General features: G+C 41.1%; 1 protein-coding gene across 1 annotated transcript; it reads right to left on the bottom strand.

Annotated features, from left to right (window-relative positions):
- Nucleotides 1-4,659: 4,659 nt before the first annotated feature.
- Nucleotides 4,660-5,514, bottom strand: LOC138909759 (uncharacterized). The gene has a single exon (XM_070200971.1). The coding sequence runs from the start codon at nt 5,512-5,514 to the stop codon at nt 4,660-4,662; it is 855 nt and encodes a 284-aa protein (XP_070057072.1).
- Between the last annotated feature and the right edge of the window lie 10,967 nt (nt 5,515-16,481).

The raw sequence follows: 16,481 nt of genomic DNA, 5'->3' as shown, positions 1-16,481 counted from the left end.
CCAAAATAGGGATTAGTAGATCCTCCCGGTCCACGAGGCCTCTTAGTCTCCATGTACTCCCTATCTCTGCCCCGCATACCCTCCAACCTCTGAGCGATCTCTACAACCTGCTGAAATGGAGTATCCGTCTCCAACTCTCGAGCTATGCTGAATATGATATCGTGACTAAGCCCCTTCAATGAATCTGTGGACTCGCTCTCTAACTGTAGAAACCAAGGCAGGTGCGTGACAGGACAACTCACTAAACCTGATGGCAGACTCCTTCACCTTCATAGTACCCTGACAAAACTTCTAGAACACTATGCATCACGCATCCCGGAGGGTCTGGGGAACAAACTTCCTCAAAAACATCTCCAAAAATTAAGTCCAAGTGAGTGGTGCTGCATCAGCTGGCCTACCTTCCTCATAAGCCTACCACCACCTATATGTTGCCCCCAATAGCTGAAATGTAGTAAAGGCAACTCCACTCACCTCCACAATACCCATGGTGGGAGAATACTGTGACACTTCTCTAGAAATCCTTGCGCATCATTGGTAGTTGTGCCACTATAAGTTGCAGGGTTATACTTCTTGAACATCTCAAGTCTTAGATACTCCTCCTCAAATGCCTTTGGCCTGACCTCAGGCTGAACCAGAATAACAGGTTGTGCTGGCTTAACACCCAGAATCTGATCCACATGGACCAACTGTTCTGGAGTATGGGCGACGGGAGTTTGAGCTCCTCCTCTGGTTTGTGAAGTAGCTGGTGCTACTAGAATCAATCCTACCTGAGCCAATGTACCAAACATGCTCAGAAACTGTGCAAAAGTCTCCTGAAGTCCCGGGTTATCAACATGCGCCTTCTGTGCCTGTCCCCCAACCGGAGCTACTGGTGGCTCCTTAGCTACTACTCTAGTAGGTGCTCTAGCTGTACCACGTGCTCTTTCCTGGCCTATTCCTTTGCCTCTGCCCAGGACCCTAGAAACACCGGCTCTAGGTGCAGCATCATCAGTAACTAGAACTCGTGTCTTCACCATATGTGAGAGAATAAAATGACAATGGATCAAATATCAAAATCAATAAATGTGCATGATAGGAATGAAAGAAGTGAAGTTTCTTAATAGTTTTGTAGCCTCTTGAAGATAAGTATAGATGTCTCCATACTGATCTGCAAGACTCTACTAAACTTGCTTACGATTCGTAGCACCTATGAAACTAGAGCTCTAATACCAACTTGTAACGACCCAAAATCCCTCCTCAGGAGTCGTGATGGCACCTGGTCCCTTGGACTAGGTAAGCCTAACACAAAGAGAGTAATTAATAAATTTAAACCAGTCAACCAGTTAACATGAACTAGTTTTTGCTATACAAAGGCAACAACCATCAATAGATGTACAATATCCCAAAACCGGTAGTACAAGTCATAAGCTCTACTGAGTTCACTAGAAAATCTCCAAGTACAAATAATTTAGGAATCGAAATAAATAGTGCTAAAGAAAGACAACATAAGGTGACTCTGAGTCATACGAACAGGATAGCAAGTATACCTTGAAGTCTCCACAGCTACTCACAATAAGCTAATTAATGATCGGCACATTTCGAGGTATCTGGATCTACACAAAAGATGTGCAGAAGCGTAGCATGAGTACACCACAGTGGTACCCAGTAAGTATCAAGACTAACCTCGGTTGAATAGTGACGAGGTATAATCAAGACACCTACTATACATGATAACCTGTTGACGAGTGCAAAACACACACTTAAATTGTGCTCGCTAGTCAAAGATAGTATAGTATAATATCGTGTCCACAGGGATTGGATTTAAATAGTATTCTCGTAGTTTCCAGCTTGATTGCTATTCAGGAGGATCGACAGTTGAGATTTATATGATTAATATTAAAATTAATTAAGAATCTAGAGCTAATTGACTAATGATAATCGAAGCAAGGCCTAAGAAAATGAAGATACCAATGGGAGAAAATGGGGTTTTGATAGGATAGGTGCAGGATAATTGTCTGGGATTTAACTCTAGATAATTCACTTCTAATGTTCAAGTGAGTCTCTCGAATTCACTTAATTATCAGTACAATTGTTTAGTAGAACTCCTCTCTCGATTAAGACTCAACCTCTCAATATGAACCAATTTAAGCTCTGTGAAGATATGCAAGAATGCATGATTGATTGGTCTTTAGGAGAACCACTCTCGATTATCCTCCTAACTAGGTTTAATCAATGATTCAACTAGCCTCTATCGATTACTTAGAAGAATCTATGAACTCAACCAACAATATAATGCAAAGATATCACAAGTTATGCCTCTTTCGATTAAAAAATAAGTGAATATAGATGCAATAATTAAATCTTCCAAAATCGATTCAAATACATAAAAATAGAGTTATAATCCACAAACAGTCATCAATACATCAAATCCATCAAAAACCAAAAGGATCTACTCCATAGACATGGAGAAGTTCTTCACAAATATAACTAAAGTATAGGAAAACATAAATTCAATTCAAACCCGGATCTTGAGTGAGGAAGGAATGATGAAATCCTTGTGCTTGTTTTCTTCCCAAGCCTCCTTAGCCTCCTTAGGTCAAAAATCTGTCAAAAGTCCTTCTAAAATGGTGTTTAGGTGTATTTAAGTCGCCCCCAAAATAAACCCCTTTTAGCGAAAATGGGAAGTCACTCTAACATTTTTGGGCTACCGCGCCGCATGCCGCGCTGCACCATATGGTGTGCTTGTGGCAATTTCCAGAACACTTCACAAAATAATTTCTGGGCACTTTTTACACTAGCGCGTCGCACAGTAAATTAGAGTGAAATAAGCGACTAAAACATGTAATTATAGCCTACCATCAACACCCTACACTTAAACCATTTCTCGTCCTCGAGCAATCAAATTACACTTTATATAGACACGGCCTTTTAAAACAAATTTCATAACTCATCACACCAAGAATAATTAAAATAGATTAAGCACAACACCGTAACATCCTAGTCTCAAGGTTTGACTCAAAAGCACCCTGCATTATTTATAACCCGCTTACTTACTCTAACACAGAGGTCAACGACATTACCTTTCCTTTATGAATCAAGTGCCCTCACAATAGTGGAGAGTAGTTCTACACACCATCAAATTTAACAACAATCAGGAACTCAATATAGAAAGAATTAAGTCACTCTCAAAAGTAACATTCATATGCCACAAAAGATGAATCATAGGCTTGCCCGTAGTGTACTACTCAACTAATCGAGATCATTCAGTCAAAGATCAAGTAGGACTTTAATTAGTTGTAATGTAGGCTGTAGGACTGTTAGGATACATTTAGATATAAGAGTGACTACAACTCCCTAAGCACTTTAATACATACATTTCATTGTTCAAAACCCCACACTTATATCAAACCATAAATCCACCTTCACATCAATATACATTAACTCCCAACTTCTTTAAGCACAATTACATCAAGAGTTACCACTATCATGGAATATTTTACACAATTATACAATTAACTTTTTTTTTTCTTTTCTTATTCAATTCAAGTGGCTCTTACCTTTTCAAAAAAATGCACCTTTCTCCTAAATCAATGGTTCCACTCAAAAGCCAAACCAACACCCCACACTTTAACTTTTACAAAGTTCATAACAATTTAAAATGCTCGTGAGAGGTAAGAAGGTTCAAATAGATGGTCAATTCAAATAAATGGTAAGTCTTGTAATGTGATTGCCAAAGAAATAGGATTACAGGCTCAACGGGGTTAACTAAGATACATAATAATTAGGTGGGTAATAGCATATAACTGGCTCAACAAAGAAATGCCTATATCACTTCCAAGACTGAACAAAACTACCATTTCGCTGTGCAAACTCACGGGGAAAGTTCTAGACATCAAATGTAATGCACAGAATACACGAAACCTCACTCACACATGGCATACAACTCACTCAGGATCAGACTTACCGAGACACTCTAGTCAAAGTAGTTAAGCAAAGTTGAGATCATACAATTTAAGATACTTATACAAGAGTAAAAAACTGAGCATAAGCGTCACTTCTAAAGCACTTACTATTATTAAGTCATAATAAAGTCAAGAGATATTTCTTTCATTTAAAATCAGAGCACAAGATCTCCTACTCCTAAAAATAATAAAAGTAACTATACCCGGTTCAAACAAAACCCTTGAAAAAGAACCGCGGCACAAAGAAAAATCAAGGGGGAATTCATACACTACCAAAAAAAAATCTTTTGTCTTTTTCTTTTGACTTAATCCCTCAAGAAACCTGTCAAATGACATCCATCGTTGAGAAAAATAAAAAAATTTAAAATTTTCTATCAAATGAATTACAAAAACACACATAGACATTTATACATTCTATACATATATACATCCCCCACCCCACACTTTAAATTTTGTCATGTCCCTATAACACAGAATTAAAAAGCAAGAGGTAAGGAAAACTTCCCTGAACATCTAATCGGGGTTTGAGTCGAAGTTGGGCTCCATCCCTTGCGCCCGAACTAGTGCACTCATCCATGCATGCTTCTTCTCTGCCTTCTTGGGGTACACCCCACACTTATCTTTTTCACTCACTGCAGCCTTCTCTTTCACGCCCTTCACTTTTCACACAACACTAGCAGCAAGTTTCTCCCTTTTTACCCCTGTTTCTACATCCATCTCAAAAATCAGTCTCCTCGCCCACTCTAAGCATGAGTTTTTTCTCATGTATATCTAATATTGCTATACCTGTTACTAGGAATGGTCTTCCCAGGATGAGGGGGACCTCCTTGTTATTATCCATATTAACCACTATGAAATCCACATGAAATATAAACTTATCTATACGAACTAAAACATCTTCAACTATTCCTTCGGGTATTAGAGTCGTTTGGTCTACCAGCTGCAAAGATATTACTGCATACCTTATCTCTCCAATCTCTTTCTCCAGTTTCCTATAAATAGATAGAGGCATTAAATTAATTGATGCACTAGAATCACTTAGAGACTTATCAAAATTAGTAGTGCCTAAAGAGCAAAGTATGGTAAATTTCCCTGGATCTCCACACTTTTGTGGGAGTTTGTTTTGTATTATTGCACTGCAATGCTCTGTGAGCTTGACCACTAAGGTCTCTTCTATTTTCATCTTCTTTGTCAGGATCTTCTTCAAGAACTTGGCATAAGCTGGCATTTGTGAGAGCACTTCTGTGAATGGAAGGTGTACATGAACCTGTTTCAGCACATCTAGAAATTTCTTGAACTGCTTGTCTAGCTTTTCTTTACTAAGCTTTGGGGGAAAAGGCAGCGCATGCATTTGCTTGCTTGCCTCAAGTACCTCCCTTCTCGAGTTTTCTTCCTTCTTCTTTTCGACACCACTTTTCAGCAGCTCCCGCTTTCTTTTTTCATGACTCATATCTTTGTGGATTGGGGTGAGTTCTTTCAACACTTGCCCACTTCTGAAAGTTACAGCATTCACTATTTCTTTGGGATTTCTTTCTATATCAGCCGGGATTATTCCTGGGGCTCTCTCAGACATTAGAGTAGCTAAGTGCCCAACCAGTCTTTCCAGTCTTTGAAAAGATGTACCCAATTCTTTAATAGATGCGTCATGGGCATTGTAAGACCCCGTGAAATGTTTCCTAAAAACCGGGGTTCTGTGATGCCGGGGTAGGCGTAGAGGTTAAATCTGGGCAGAAGAATCACTCTGCGGACCGCATAATGGTCGTAGAGTGAAACAGTCTTTTGGGCCATTTTTGATGTCATTTTCGCGGCCCATTATGCCACCACAAAACTATTTCGCGGGCTGCACTTTGATCGCATATTCGACTTTGATATTTTTTGGAGGGAGGTTCTGCGGCGCATTATAAGACTGCAGAACAGGTCTGCGGGCTGCATAATGACCGCAGACCCAGGAAGATGTATTTCCATTTTTTTGGCACCAAATTATGCGGCCGATATGCGGACCACATACCATTATGCAGTCGCATATGCGACCACATATCCTGTTCCGAGGCTTCATTTTTGGGTTTTTATAACCCGATCCTACTTCGATATATATACGCAAAGGACCATATTTTGAACAAAAATCTGATATTTTGAGGGTGAGAGAGTGCCCTAGAGTGGGAGAGAGTTCTTCAACAATTTATTCATCAAGTCTTGCTCAAATCTTGGAAGATTTACAAGGATAACTGACTAGGTCTTCATCCTAGAAGGTAAGACTTTACACCCTAGCCCTTAATTTCGAAATTTATCTAAGAATGGGTAATTAGCAAGACAATTCCTGGGTATGGGAGTTGTTTATTTTGCATGCATGTGCTATCAAAGGTTGTAGGAATATTGTGAGCTAAAAATGGTAAAGAGTGGGTTGTGGGATGATGGAATCCTCCATAAAAGGACCTTGAACCTTAATGCACACCTAGTGTTTGGTAAAATTCTCAAATGATCTAGAACCATGATCATCTTACCAATTTTAGTTCAATTTGTCATGTTTCTAAAATAGATTGAAGTTGCTAAGAATTACGAAATATTTTAGAGTTTAAGGAAGCTTAATTGAGGTATATTGGCTAAACTCTTCTTTAAGAATTGGCACCCCAATAACCTTGTAAGTTCCAAGATATTTATTACAAGTTGAGTATTCCGAATAAGTTTTGTGACGAACATATATATTTAATTTGTGTTTCAAATGCTCTCATGATATTGTATTATAAATTGAGGACGTGTTCCAAACTATGGATTGTGTATCCACGTGTTATGATTCTAAGTCGTGATTTATATGGAAAACTATTATATCAAATTGTGTAGCGATTGTGTAGAGATTGTTATTGGGGTTACACCTCCACCTGCATATGTTGGGGTGACGCGGCAGGGGCACTTTGTGTATGATTTTGGTATTGTTGTTACAACTCCACCTGCATATATTGGGGTGAGTCGGCATGGCCGCTTTGTGTATGATTTTGGTATTGTTATTACACCTCTACCCGCATATATTGGGGTGAGGCGGCATGGCCGCTTTGTGTATGAGTTTGGTATTGTTGTTGCACCACCACACACATATATATATATTGGGGTAAGGCGGTATGGCCGCTTTGTGTAGGTATTGGTACCGTTGATGCATTCCCACCCGCATGTATTGGGGTGAGGCGGCATGACCACTTTGTGTAGGTTTTTGGTACTGTGGTTATACCTCCACCTGCGTACATTGAGGTGAGGTGACATGGCTGCTTGAGTAGAGTTTTGGTATTGTGTTTACACCTACACTGGGGTGAGGCAGGGGGCCGCTTTGTGTGAAAATGGTTACAGAGGATATCATCTTGAATTCTATAAATGTTAATGACAGCTCTTGATAAGATTGTTTTGGTTTAACCGGCTATCTATGCTATTCTATTATCACCTTGATTCATCATATTCATACTGTATTTCCAAGTTCTTAAATTGGTGTTTAGTTTTCATACTAGTACTATTCGACATGTACTAATGTCCCTTTTGCCGGGGGCGCTGTATCTTTAATGGATACAGGTGGTTCAACGGCGGAGGATATTGACCAATGATAGCAGTGCTCATTCTTCCCAGCTGACTTGGTGAGCCCCATCTCATTCCGGGGTTGTGCATCTTTTGTTTCGTATGTGTTATCGTGTTTTCTGGTATAGCCGGAGCCTTGTTGCTGGAACGATCATTGTACTCTTTGGTATTTTAGAGGCTCTGTAGACATAGTGTGGGTTGTATATGGGTGTTGAGAATGTTAAACAAATTGTGTTTTGATTAAATCAATCATTCCACTTTGTACCATGAAGGGGTGTGTGTGTGTTTAGAATTATCAAATAAGGTAACTAATGGTAATGAATTGGTACTATAGACATGATCACCTTATTGACTAATTAATGAAAATATGTATTATCCTTATTTATGAATGAGTTGGGTAGAAGGAAATCTAATAGACTTTCTTGGCCGGGTATCAGAGCCTAAGGTTTTAAAGTGTCCTAGGATGTCTCAGAGCCGTGTCTAGTAGAGTCCTTCTTATCGGTGTGTTGTCAATCACATCTATAATTAGGATGCTACTTGGGCATTTAGGAATAATACCCTTCTTTCATGTTCTCGATCGTGCGATAAAGCTTATGTAAGATTGTTCTCCTTTAACTCGTGCTTTGCTCTAATTTTCAGCACATGGCACCTAAGAAGAAGGCAAGAACTGGCCAAAGAGCTAATGTCACCCCGAGAGTGGAAGTTGATCCTATATTTGGTGATACTGGTGAGCACCCGAAAGGTGAGGATATTCCCCTAGTTACTACGCTGCCTGATTCTACCACAACTGAGCAGACCGTACCTATCCCTATACCTACTAAAGGTGAAACGGTTCCTCCAACTAATATTCCAGTCCCACCTCCAGCTCCAGCTTCTGATTCTGGTATCTGTGATGTTGATCTTAGGGGAGCCATATAGATGTTGACACAGATAGTGGCTTCTCAGGCCCAGAGATCGAGTTTTGGGCCAACTTCTTCCAGTCACTCAGGGGAATCTGCTAGTTCCAAGGTGAATAAGTTTCTTCAGTTAGATCCTCCAGTGTTTACGGGTACTGATCCCTAGGAGGACCCCCGGGACTTCATTGATGCGATGAACAAGACTCTCCGAGTTATGCATGCTACAGAGATGGAGGGAGTGGAGTTGGTCTCCTACCGCCTGAAAGGGGTGGCATGTTCTTGGTTTGAGTTGTGGGAGGAATCTCGTAAGGAGGGAAGCCTCCGGCAAGGTGGGGTGAGTTCACAGGTGCCTTTACGGATCATTTTTTGCCTGTCGAAACTAAGGCAGCCCATGCTGCTGAGTTTGAAATCCTGAAGCAGGGTAGTATAAATGGGTGGGAGTATGCTATTCACATGTTGCCCACTATGGAGGCTAGAGTGCGTCGGTTTGTACAGGGCCTTTGCCCCTTGGTTATTAATGAGGCCTCTACAGCTAAAGAATAGAATGGAGCTGCCACCTGAAATGTCATTAATGGTGGCATTTGCTCAAGCCACTGAGACCCGCAAATCGAAGAAGAGAATGGAGCATCAGAGCAGTAGCAAGGCCCGATCCGCGGGCAACTTTGGTGGTTCTTCCGGTGGTGGTGGTGGTGGTGGTGGTAGGTCGGCATTCAGGGGAGTGTCATCAGGACCATCTCAATCATTCGCTCAGTCTTCGATGAGTGCTCAGTCATCTGAACCCAGTCAGGGCAATAGGGGACCCCACCAGCAGGGTCGGCTAGACAGAAGGTTTCAGCAGTGGAGGCTCATATGACCTAAATGTGGGAGGATGCACATTGGGGCCTACTTCATGGACCTACCTATATGCTATGGGTGCGGTGTGAGGGGTGACGTTCAGAGGGATTGCCGCTCGTCTCACTGAAATATGGGCAGAGGTGCGGTGCGGCGCAGCCAGCTAATTTTGCAGCTACTAAATCCACAGCACATCCAGCTCGAGGCATCCCAGCACCCACAGGGCGTGGTGCAGCTAGGGGTGGTGCACAAAATTCGGGAGGACCCAGCATATTTTATGCTATGCGGAAGCATCGGGATTCAGAGGCTTTTGCAGATGTTGTCACAGGTATGTTGTCTGTCCAATACCATGATGTATATGTTATTATTGATCCCGGTTCCACTTTAACTCATGTCACTCCTTATGTTGCTATGGAATTTGGGATAGAACCGGAAGAGCTTCATTAGCCGTTCTCCGTATCTACTCCGGTTGGTGAGTCTATTTTGGTCGCGTGGGTTTATAGGGATTGTGTTGTCACGTTGCATGGTCGGGACACCGTGGCTGATCTTATTAAATTGACAATGGTCGATTTTGATGTGATAATGGGGATGGATTGGCTTTATTCATGTTTTTCCAAGCTTGATTGCCAAACCAGGACTGTTAGGTTCGAATTTCTAAATGAGCCAGTTATTTAGTGGAAGGGTGATGATGTAGTACCGAAGGGTAGGCTTACTTCTTACCTTAAGGCAACGAAAATGATCAACAAGAGGTGTATTTACCATTTGGTCCGGGTCACGGACACCGATGCTGAGGCACCTACACTTGAGTTTGTGCCTGTTGTGAATGAATTTCCGGGAGTCTTTCTGGATGAACTCCCTGGGATCCCACCAGGCAGGGAGATTAATTTTAGGATTGATGTGATGCAAGAAACGCATCCTATATCTATTCCACCCTACAGAATGGCACCGACAGAATTGAAAGGAGCTAAAGGAACAATTGAGAGATTTGTTAGAAAAGGGTTTTATCCGACCGAGTGTGTCGCCTTGGGGCTCACCGGTCCTTTCTATAAGAAAGAAAGATGGGTCACTGAGAATGTGTATTGACTATCGGCATCTTAACAAGGTCACAGTCAAGAATAAGTACCTATTGCCAAGGATAGATGACTTGTTTGACCAATTATAGGGTGCTAGGTACTTCTCCAAGATCGATTTAAGATTCGGCTATCAACAATTGAAGATCAAAGAGCAGGATATTATGAAAACATCTTTTAGAACCTGATACGGGCACTTTGAAATTTTGGTAATGTCTTTTGGGCTAACAAATGCCCTAACAGCTTTCATGGATCTTATGAATCGAGTCTTCAAGCCTTTTCTTGACTCTTTTATGATAATGTTCGGTGACGATATTCTTGTATATTCATGAAGTCGAGAGGACCATGCTGATCATCTCAGGGTAGTTCTGAAGACCCTATATCAACACGAGTTATATGCAAAGTTTTCAAAGTGTGAATTTTGGCTTAAATCTGTCACATTCTTGGGTCATGTAGTCTCTAGTGAGAGGATTATGGTTGATCCTCAGAAGATCGTAGCTGTGAGGAATTGGCGGAGGCCTACAACCCCAATAAAGATTCGTAATTTCTTAGGCTTAACTGGGTATTAAAAAAAATATGTGGAGGGGTTTTATACCCTTGCCTCTCCGTTGACTAAATTGACTCAGAAGGCAGTTAAGTTCCAATGGTCAGATGCTTGTGAAAGGAGTTTCCAGGAGCTGAAATCAAGACTGGCTATGGCACCGATGTTGACCTTACAAGAGGGTACAGAAGGATTTGTGGTGTATTGTGATGCTTCAAGAATTGGACTTGGATGTGTGTTAATGCAACATGCTAAGGTTATAGGTTCTGCTTCTAGGCAACTCAAGAATCATGAAAAGAATTATCCAACACATGACTTAGAACTTGCAGCGGTGGTATTTGCGTTGAAGATTTGGCGTCATTACCTTTATAGGGTCCATGTGGATATATTCACGGACCATAAGAGCCTTCAATATATTTTCAAGTAGAAGGAGCTGAATCTGAGGCAGAGAAGATGGCTTGAGTTACTCAAAGATTACGACATCGATATCATGTATCACCTGGGAAGGCCAATGTTGTGGCGGATACGCTTAGCCGAAAATCTATGGGTATTTTGGCTTACTTGGAGCCATTTAAAAGGCCATTGGCCAAGGAAGTTCTCTGATTGGCTAGTTTGGGAGTTCGTCTTGCGGACTCTAGTGAAGGAGGGGTAATTGTGCAAAATAGGGCTTAATCGTCGCTTATGGTGGAAGCCAAAGAGAAGTAATACAACGATCCATTTTTGGTGCAATTGAAGGAGGGGTTTCATAAACATAAGACTATGGCTTTTTCTCTTGGCTTGGATAGTGGTACGATAAGGTACCAATGGCGTCTATGTGTTCCAAATGTGGATGGCCTCCGGGAAAGAATCATGACCGAGGCTCACACTTCTAGGTATTCTGTGCACCCGGGCTGTACAAAAATATATCATGATCTTAAGGAAGTCTATTGGTGGAATGACATGAAGAGGAATATGGCGGACTTTGTGGCAAGATGTCCGAATTGTCAACAAGTAAAGGCCGAACACCAACGGCCTTGTGGGTTAGCACAGAACATAGAAATTCCAACATGGAAGTGGGAAATGATTAATATGGACGTTGTGGTAGGACTACGGCGCACTCCGCGCAAGTTTGACTCAATTTGGGTGATTGTGAATCGACTCACGAAATCGGCACACTTTTTGCCGGTTAAGGCTACCGACTCAGCGGAACAATATGCTCAGTTGTATATCAAAGAAATAGTCAGGTTGCATGGCACTCTAGTTTCCATCATATCTGATTGGGGAGCACAATTCACTGCTAATATTTGGAAGAAATTTCAGTAAGGTTTGGGTACTCAAGTGAATCTTAGTACAACCTTTCACCCACAGACTGACGGGAAGACAGAGCGAACTATTCTGACACTTCATGATATGTTGCGCGCTTGTGTTCTAGACTTCAAGGGTAGCTGTGATGATCACTTGCCACTCGTAGAATTTGCCTACAACAATAGTTGTCATGCTAGTATTCAGATGGCACTGTTCAACGCTTTATATGGTAGGAGATGTAGATCTCCCATTAGGTTGTTTGAGATTGGGGAAGCAGAGTTGATAGGGCCAAACCTCGTGCATCAGGCTATGAAAAAAGTTAAGATTATTAAGGAGCGGTTGAAGACTGCTCAAAGCTGTTAGAAGTTCTATTCAGATGTTCGTCATAGGGATTTGAAGTTCAAAGAAGATGATTGGGTATTCTTGAAAATTTCCCACATGAAAGGTGTAATGCTATTTGGTAAGAAAGGGAAATTAAGTCCGAGGTAGGTCGGACAGTACAAAATCATTCAAAGGATCGGTGAGGTGGCGTACAAGCTTGAGCTACCACCTGAGATGTCATTAATGCACCTGGTGTTTCAAGTGTCTATGTTGAAAAAATTAGCTGGAGACCCGACACTCATTGTTCTGGTTGAGACTATTGAGGTTAATGAGAAATTGACTTAAGAAGAGATTCTAGTTTCTATTACTGATCGGCAAGTCCGAAAGTTGAGAAATAAAGAAATTACATCCGTGAAAGTGCTATGGAGAAACCAACAGGTTGAAGAGGCTACTTGGGAAGCCGAGGAAGAAATGAAGAAAAGTATACTTATTTGTTTGAATAGCCATGTATTTATAAAGTTGTAATTTATGAAAATTCTAAGAGTTACTTTGTATGAATTATGTATCATGTGTATAGTTGATGTTAAGGGTGTTCCTTTTAGGTAATATATTGTTTGTGAGGCCACAGTTGGTGTTGTTTGGTGTTATGTTATGTTGTTGGATTATGTATACGTTGTTAGGATGTGTTTCTGGGGCTCTCTGACAGGTGGATAGGCCTAGTTACAAGGGAAACTCTCGTGAAAGTTTTTTGGAATTTAGGGAGTCAGTCAAATTTGGGGCTGCTAGTGTGTGGTATGAAAACTGAGTTGCCTAAGATGCTAATAGCGAACCTTGACCCTCATTTGAGGAAAAATAATCTTGAGTGGGGGAGAATGTAAGGCCCTGTGAAATATTTCCTAAAAACCAGGGTTCCGTGATGCCGGGGTAGACGTAAAGGTTAATAATAGTTGAAATGCACTTCTGCGATCCACTATGCGGCCACAGAATCATTCTGCGGACCGCATAATGGTAGCTGAGTGAGAAAGTTTTTTGGGCCATTTTTGATGTCATTTTCGCGGCTCATTATGCGACCGCAAAACCACTTCGCGTGCCTCACTCTGATCGCATATCCGTCTTTGAGATTTTTTGGAGGGAGGTTCTGCAGCGCATTATGCGACCACATAACAGGTCTGTGGGCTGCATAGTGACCGCAGACCCAGGTAGATATTTTTCCAGTTTTTTGTCACCAAATTGTGTGGCCGATATGCGGACTGCATATCCATTCTGCGGTCGCATATGCGACCGTATATCCTGTTCCAGGGCTTTATTTTTGGATTTTTATAAACCGACCCTTCTTCGATATATATACGCAAAGGACCATATTTTGAGTAAAAATCTGATATTTTGAGGGTGAGAGAGTGCCCTAGAGTGGGAGAGAGTTCTTCAACAATTTATTCATCAAGTCTTGCTCAAATCTTGGAAGATTACCAAGGATAACTCACTAGGTCTTCATCCTAGAAGAAAAGACTTTACACCCTAGCCCTTAATTTCAAAATTTATCTAAGAATGGGTAATTAGCAAGACAATTCTTGGGTATGGGAGTTGTTTATTTTGCATGCATGTGTTATCAAAGGATGTATGAAGATTGTGAGCTAAAAATGGTAAAGAGTAGGTTGTGGGATGATTGAATCCTCCATAAAAGGACCTTGAAACCTTCATGCACACCTAGTGTTTGATAAAATGCTCAAATGAGCTAGAACCATGATCATCTTCCTAATTTTAGTTCAATTTGTCACATTTCTAAAATAGAATGAAATTGCTAAGAATTCCGAAACATTTTAGAGTTTAAGAAAGCTCAATTGACGTATGTTGGCTAAACTCTTCTTTAAGAATTGTAACCCCAATATCCTTGTAACTTACAAGTTATTTATTACAAGTTGATTATTTCAAATAAGTTTTATGACAAAGATATATGTTTAATTTATGTTTCAAATGCTCTCATGATATTGTATTATAAATTGAGGATGTGTTCCAAACTATGGATTGTATATCCACGTGTTATGATTCCAAGTCGTGATTTATGTGAAAAACTATTATACCAAATTGTGTAGAGATTGTGATTAGGGTTACATCTCCACCCGCATATATTGGGGTGAGGCGGCAGGGCCGCTTTGTGTATGATTTTGGTATTGTTGTTACACCTCCACCCGCATATATTGGGGTGAGGCGGCAGGGCCGCTTTGTGTATGATTTTGGTATTATTTTTACACCTCCACCCGCATATATTAGGGTGAGGCGGCAGGGCCGCTTTGTGGATGATTTTGGTATTTTTGTTGCACCACCATACACATATATATATTGGGGTGAGGCGGTATGGCCACTTTGTGTAGGTATTGGTATCGTTGATGCATTCCCACCCGCATGTATTGGGGTGAGACGGCATGACCACTTTGTGTAGGTTTTTCGTACTGTGGTTATACCTCCACCCGCGTACATTGAGGTGAGGCGGCAAGGCCGCTTGAGTAGAGTTTTGGTATTGTGTTTTAACCACCACCCACATACATTGGGGTGAGGCGGGGGGCCGCTTTGTGTGAAAATGGTTATAGAGGATCTCATCTTGAATTCTATAAATGTTAATGACAGCTCTTGATAAGCTTGTTTTGGTATAACTGACTATATATGCTATTCTATTGTCACCTTGATTCAACATATTCATATTGTATTTCCGAGTTCTTAAATTGGTGTTTAGTTTTCATACTAGTACTATTTGATATGTACTAACATCCCTTTTGCTGGGGGCGCTGCATCATTAATGGATGTAGGAGGTTCCACAGCGGAGTATATTGACCAGTGATAGCGGTGCTCATTCTTCCCAGCTGACTTGGTTTGCTCCATCTCATTCCGGGGTTGTGCATCTTTTGTTTCATATGTGTTATCGTGTTTTGAGGTATAGCCAGAGCCTTGTTGCCGGCACTATTATTGTACTCTTTGGCATTTTAGAGACTTTGTAGACATAGTGTGGGTTGTATATGGGTGATGGGAATGTTAAACTAGTTGTGTTATGATTAAATCACTCGTTCCACTTTGAACCATGAAGGTGTGTGTGTGTTTTGAGAATTATTAAATAAGGTAACTAATGGTAATGAATTGGTATTGTAGACATGATAACCTTGTTGTCTAATTAACAAAAATATGTATTATCCTTATTCATGGATGAGTTGGATAGAAGGAAATCTAATAGGCTTTCTCGGCCGGGTTCACTCGGTTGAGCGCCGGTCGCGCTTCCCGACTTTGGGGCGTGACAGGCATCAAGCCTCTCATCCGTCTGGATAATTAAGGTCTTCATAAGATCTTCCATGCTGGGTTGATTCGACTTTGGAAATTGATACTGCTGCCTATGCTGATTTTGAAAACCTGGAGCTCTTTGTTCCTGGAATCTGGGGTTGTTTTGTTGCCATGCATTTGTAGTACCCCCAGGTGAACTCCATGAAAAACCGGGGTGCCTCTGACCTATTACATTAAAATTATGGTTTCCTATAGCATTCACTTCCTCAGTTGAGGCTTGACACTCATGAGTAAGGTGTCCTCGTCCACATATATCACAAGCTGCGTGGTGTACGTTTTGCATCGAAGCTATAATTTGCTTTCGTATTTCTTTAGCCATAACATCTAGTTGTACTTGCACAGATGTAGTAGCATCAACTTGGTGAACACAGTTGATTTTCTTCTTTCCACACTATTAGAGGACCACTGATTAGCATCTTAGGATAACTCATCAAGAATTGTAACTATCTCCTCTGGAGTCTTCTTCATAAAGGGGCCTCTAATTGCATTGCTCAATGTTCTACGCGAGGTCGGTGTCAATCTATCCCAAAAACACTGGAGTTGCATCAAGAGTTCAATTCTGCTATGTTGACACCTCCTAACTATCTCCTTAAACCTCTCCCGTGCTTCGAAAACAATTTCATTCTCTTTCTGGCAGAAAGTATGGATTTCTCTTCTAAACTTGCCCATCTTAGCCGAGGAGAAATATTTATTAAGAACTTTTCTGGTCATTTCCTCC

This window comes from Nicotiana tomentosiformis, chromosome 4 (genome assembly GCF_000390325.3).
Source record: "Nicotiana tomentosiformis chromosome 4, ASM39032v3, whole genome shotgun sequence".
In the NCBI taxonomy this organism is placed as follows: Eukaryota; Viridiplantae; Streptophyta; class Magnoliopsida; order Solanales; family Solanaceae; genus Nicotiana; species Nicotiana tomentosiformis.
The sequence above is the reverse complement of the archived record's forward strand: the minus strand, read 5'-3'. Positions and strand labels throughout refer to the sequence as shown.